The sequence below is a fragment of the Octodon degus genome, unplaced genomic scaffold (assembly GCF_000260255.1).
Source record: "Octodon degus isolate 3935 unplaced genomic scaffold, OctDeg1.0 scaffold00022, whole genome shotgun sequence".
Classification (NCBI taxonomy): domain Eukaryota; kingdom Metazoa; phylum Chordata; class Mammalia; order Rodentia; family Octodontidae; genus Octodon; species Octodon degus.
The window spans coordinates 8,625,079-8,628,389 of record NW_004524598.1 but is presented as its reverse complement, the minus strand read 5'-3'; the positions used below and the strand labels follow the sequence as shown (position 1 = coordinate 8,628,389).

Here is a 3,311-nt window from a genome sequence, read left to right as displayed (position 1 = left end):
GGGGAGATGGCTCAGTGGAATAAGTGCTTCCCTGACAAGTGCAAGGGCCTGAGTTCAATCCCCGGTTCTGGAAAAAAAAAAAAAAAAAAAAAAAAGAAGGAGAGTACTTATACTCTAGTAACATTCTTGAAAATTCCGTAAGGACATGATAGCTTGAGACAATAGATGTTCCATAAAGCTCTAAAGACAAAGATCCAAAAGCAGTTTAAACTTGCTGCTTGAATAACTGGCAAGATGGGGGGCTTGCCGGTTAACTCAGTTGTTTAAGCGCCTGCTCATGCAAGTAGAGTCAGGCACAGGATACCGTGGTTTGATCTCCAGCTCTACCTGCATTACCAGACCTGCCCTTAAGGCAGCCTGAGCCAGCCAAAAAAAACCCCAAAAAATCATTCTCAATAACTAGCAAAACAATATGTAAAATTTTAGTACCTGGAAAATTGTATCCATGAGGAACTGATGGGCTGTATGAATGGTTGAATCTTGGCTTCTTTCTGGTTTCTTATCCACTGTCTCCCTGTGGGATCTATCTGTCTTGATGTCTTCTTGCTTTTCTGTTTCAACAGTTTGAGTCTCCATCTCCAACTCATCAAAGCCTAGTTTCATGCAAGGAAATAGTTTAATTTACTACGATACTAACATAAAGAGCCTTTACTATCGCACATCCTAACAGTGAATCAAATTACACTCGCTCACTCATCACATTTCCAAACGTTCTTGCTCTGAGATAGTCACTGCAAGTTCTTACTGATTTCCTCTCTCCTCACTTTAATACTGAAAGCAACTGTTGTGGGACAGAGAAACAAAGAGGACTATAGTTTGCTATCGTGGGTCTTACAAAACTATGATTCTTTTGGTTACGTGCATGTAAAACTTTGATAAAAATAGAAGCTAGGGGAGAGAGCATGCCTATCTGGCATGATGCTCAAGGGCCCAATACCTAGGATTGCAAAAACAGCACATCATTTTTCCATCTTATAGATAGAGAAAATGAGGCAAAGGAAACTAATTTGCCTCAGCCCATAAAGTTTTATAAGCAAACTGGAGTTTTTTCAATTTAGGGGAATCTAAATTCATAGGTCTGTTTTTCTGACTATAATAAATGGCAGGGCAGTGGACAGTATCTAGCAAGAAATTCTAAAGGACAGATATTTTAAAAAGCCTTCACATTTGGCAGGTTCTTTTGCATCTGCATTTACTGTACTTCTCGTAAAGGTGATCACCTGTTCTATGCAGCCCCTTTTAAAAAATAGCCTGGTAACTGGATATAGATAGTGTTATAGGTAGAATCCAAACTATCACACTCTGGGAGGGGGGAAAAGAAAGAAGAGGGAAGAAAGGTATGTTTGCATATATATATACAAGATCGCTACAATAACTATACTACCAATTTCTATTAGTTCAATGAAAAGAATAATGCTTATATTGTTCCATCAGTTTTGCATGCCTGTACCTGGTTAATCTGAGCATCTACTTTGAAGATACCAATACGTAATGTAATAACCAGTGTTAATTTCCTATCATATTGTTTTGAGATTCTGTATCATTTTTATTCTGTTGTGTGTCTTCAATATAAAAATTTAAAAATGTCCCTCAAAGGGCACAGTACCTTGAGGTTTTCTTGTTACTTGATGGGCTTTTGGAACATGACTTGAACATGAGGGTTCTCTTTTTCAAATAGATGAATTGATTCACAAATTAATTATCTGAATGGGCTTATCACCAACATGAGGTGGGGCCTAATTGGACGAAGCAAGCCACGGGGCTGTGGCTCTGGGGGTGCACTTTGCCTGGCTGCTTCCTCTCTGACATGCCCGCTCTTTTCTTATCTGCTTTTTGACTGCCATGAGCTGCTCTTCCCACCACACTCTCGGCCATGATCTTTCTGCCTTAGACCCAACAGACCATGAACCAAAACCTGAACTGTGAGCTAAAAATAAAGCTTTCAGTTGTTTGTCAGGTATTTTGTTATAGTGGCAAACAGCTGACTAACGCAATTAGCTCTGAAAAGGAAGCTTGTTACCTTCTCATATTCATATTTTTCTCATTGCTTCTTTTAAAAACCACAGCAATCAAGGGTAAACCTTCTCATCACAACTGTGGTAAATGCATTATTGTGTATTTTTCTACATATTTTTAATGACTGATGGAATTTTGATAGAAATTCAACTTTCAAGGGTTTCCTTAAAGGACCGCATCCTGTTCATTGCACTCCTCCATCTTTTTTATTTTAGGGAAGGGTCTACAGGGTGTTCAGGGTCTCACTACCAGATCGGACTTATAGTGATTCTACTTACAGCCTCCCAGGTGCTGGGATTACAGGCGTGTACCACCATGCCAATCTCAGTTACTGTCTCAGTGTGGCCCGGGGGTGGGTCTGGCATAGCAGGCCCGGGGATTGAACCCTGGCCCCTGCACCTGCTTGCAGGCACTTTAATTCGCTAAGCTATTTACCAACCCTAAAAAGCCTTTTTTTTTTTTTTTTGGACAGAATGGGGGATTGAACTCAGGCCCTTGCCAGGCAAGCACTTACTCTACCAAGCTATCTCCCCAGCCTCTCCTCCATCTTTCTACCCTAAACAAAATATAGTCAAATTATTATTTGTTCTGGTATGTACCTGAGGCAAGCAGATCACATAAAAAAGAGAGAACTAGATTAAGGCCAGAGAACTGAAGCTTGGGCCTGGGGTGGGTGCTGATTACTACAGGACTTACCAGAAACTGCTGTGGTTCCTGGCTTCACTGCTGCTGGCCTCAGTTGCTCTGTGTCTTCCGTCGCGAGTCCTTCCTGCTCCTCCGCATCCAAGACAGCATCCTCTGTCTCTTCCTCCTCCTCCTGATCCCTGCTGGACTCCTTTGTAGTCTGTTGTTGCTCCTTGCTAGCCACATCTGCGAAAGTGCACATACATTAGAAAGCTTAGGTTTCTGCAGAACAGAGCAATGAGTGGGTGATGGTAACTGACACATGACTATATACACGACCGCAAAAATAGTGTGTAACTGGCATTTCCCTGGTGGGACCACAGAATGAACCAGGATACTTTGGGCCATGAGTCAGAAGAGCTAACAAAAATCACCCTGCAACCAAACTATAGATTAAGTGTTAAGAGTATTTAAACTGAGCCTGGGGGCCAAGGCAAGAAGATCACAAGTTTGAGGCCAGCCAAGAAAATTAGTGAGAGTCTCAGGAAATTAAGGTACCTCAGTTCAAAGACCCTGGGTTCAATCCCCAGTATTACAAAAGATGAAAATGGTTTAAAAAAATGGGTCACAGGGCCGGCCAAATAGCTCAGCGGATTAAAGTGCCTGCCAAG

General features: G+C 41.6%; 1 protein-coding gene across 4 annotated transcripts in view; it reads right to left on the bottom strand.

The window, feature by feature from the left end:
• Mdn1 (midasin AAA ATPase 1) overlaps nucleotides 1-3,311 on the bottom strand; it is a 167,174-nt gene that overhangs the window by 15,419 nt on the left and 148,444 nt on the right. For all 4 annotated transcript variants that reach the window (XM_023711917.1, XM_023711918.1, XM_023711919.1 and 1 more), the window contains exons 93-94: nucleotides 2,713-2,886; nucleotides 430-593 (exon numbers count right to left, since the gene is read on the bottom strand). In XM_023711917.1, coding sequence (XP_023567685.1) covers nucleotides 430-593; nucleotides 2,713-2,886 — 338 coding nt within the window. The remainder of the gene's footprint in view (nucleotides 1-429; nucleotides 594-2,712; nucleotides 2,887-3,311) is intronic.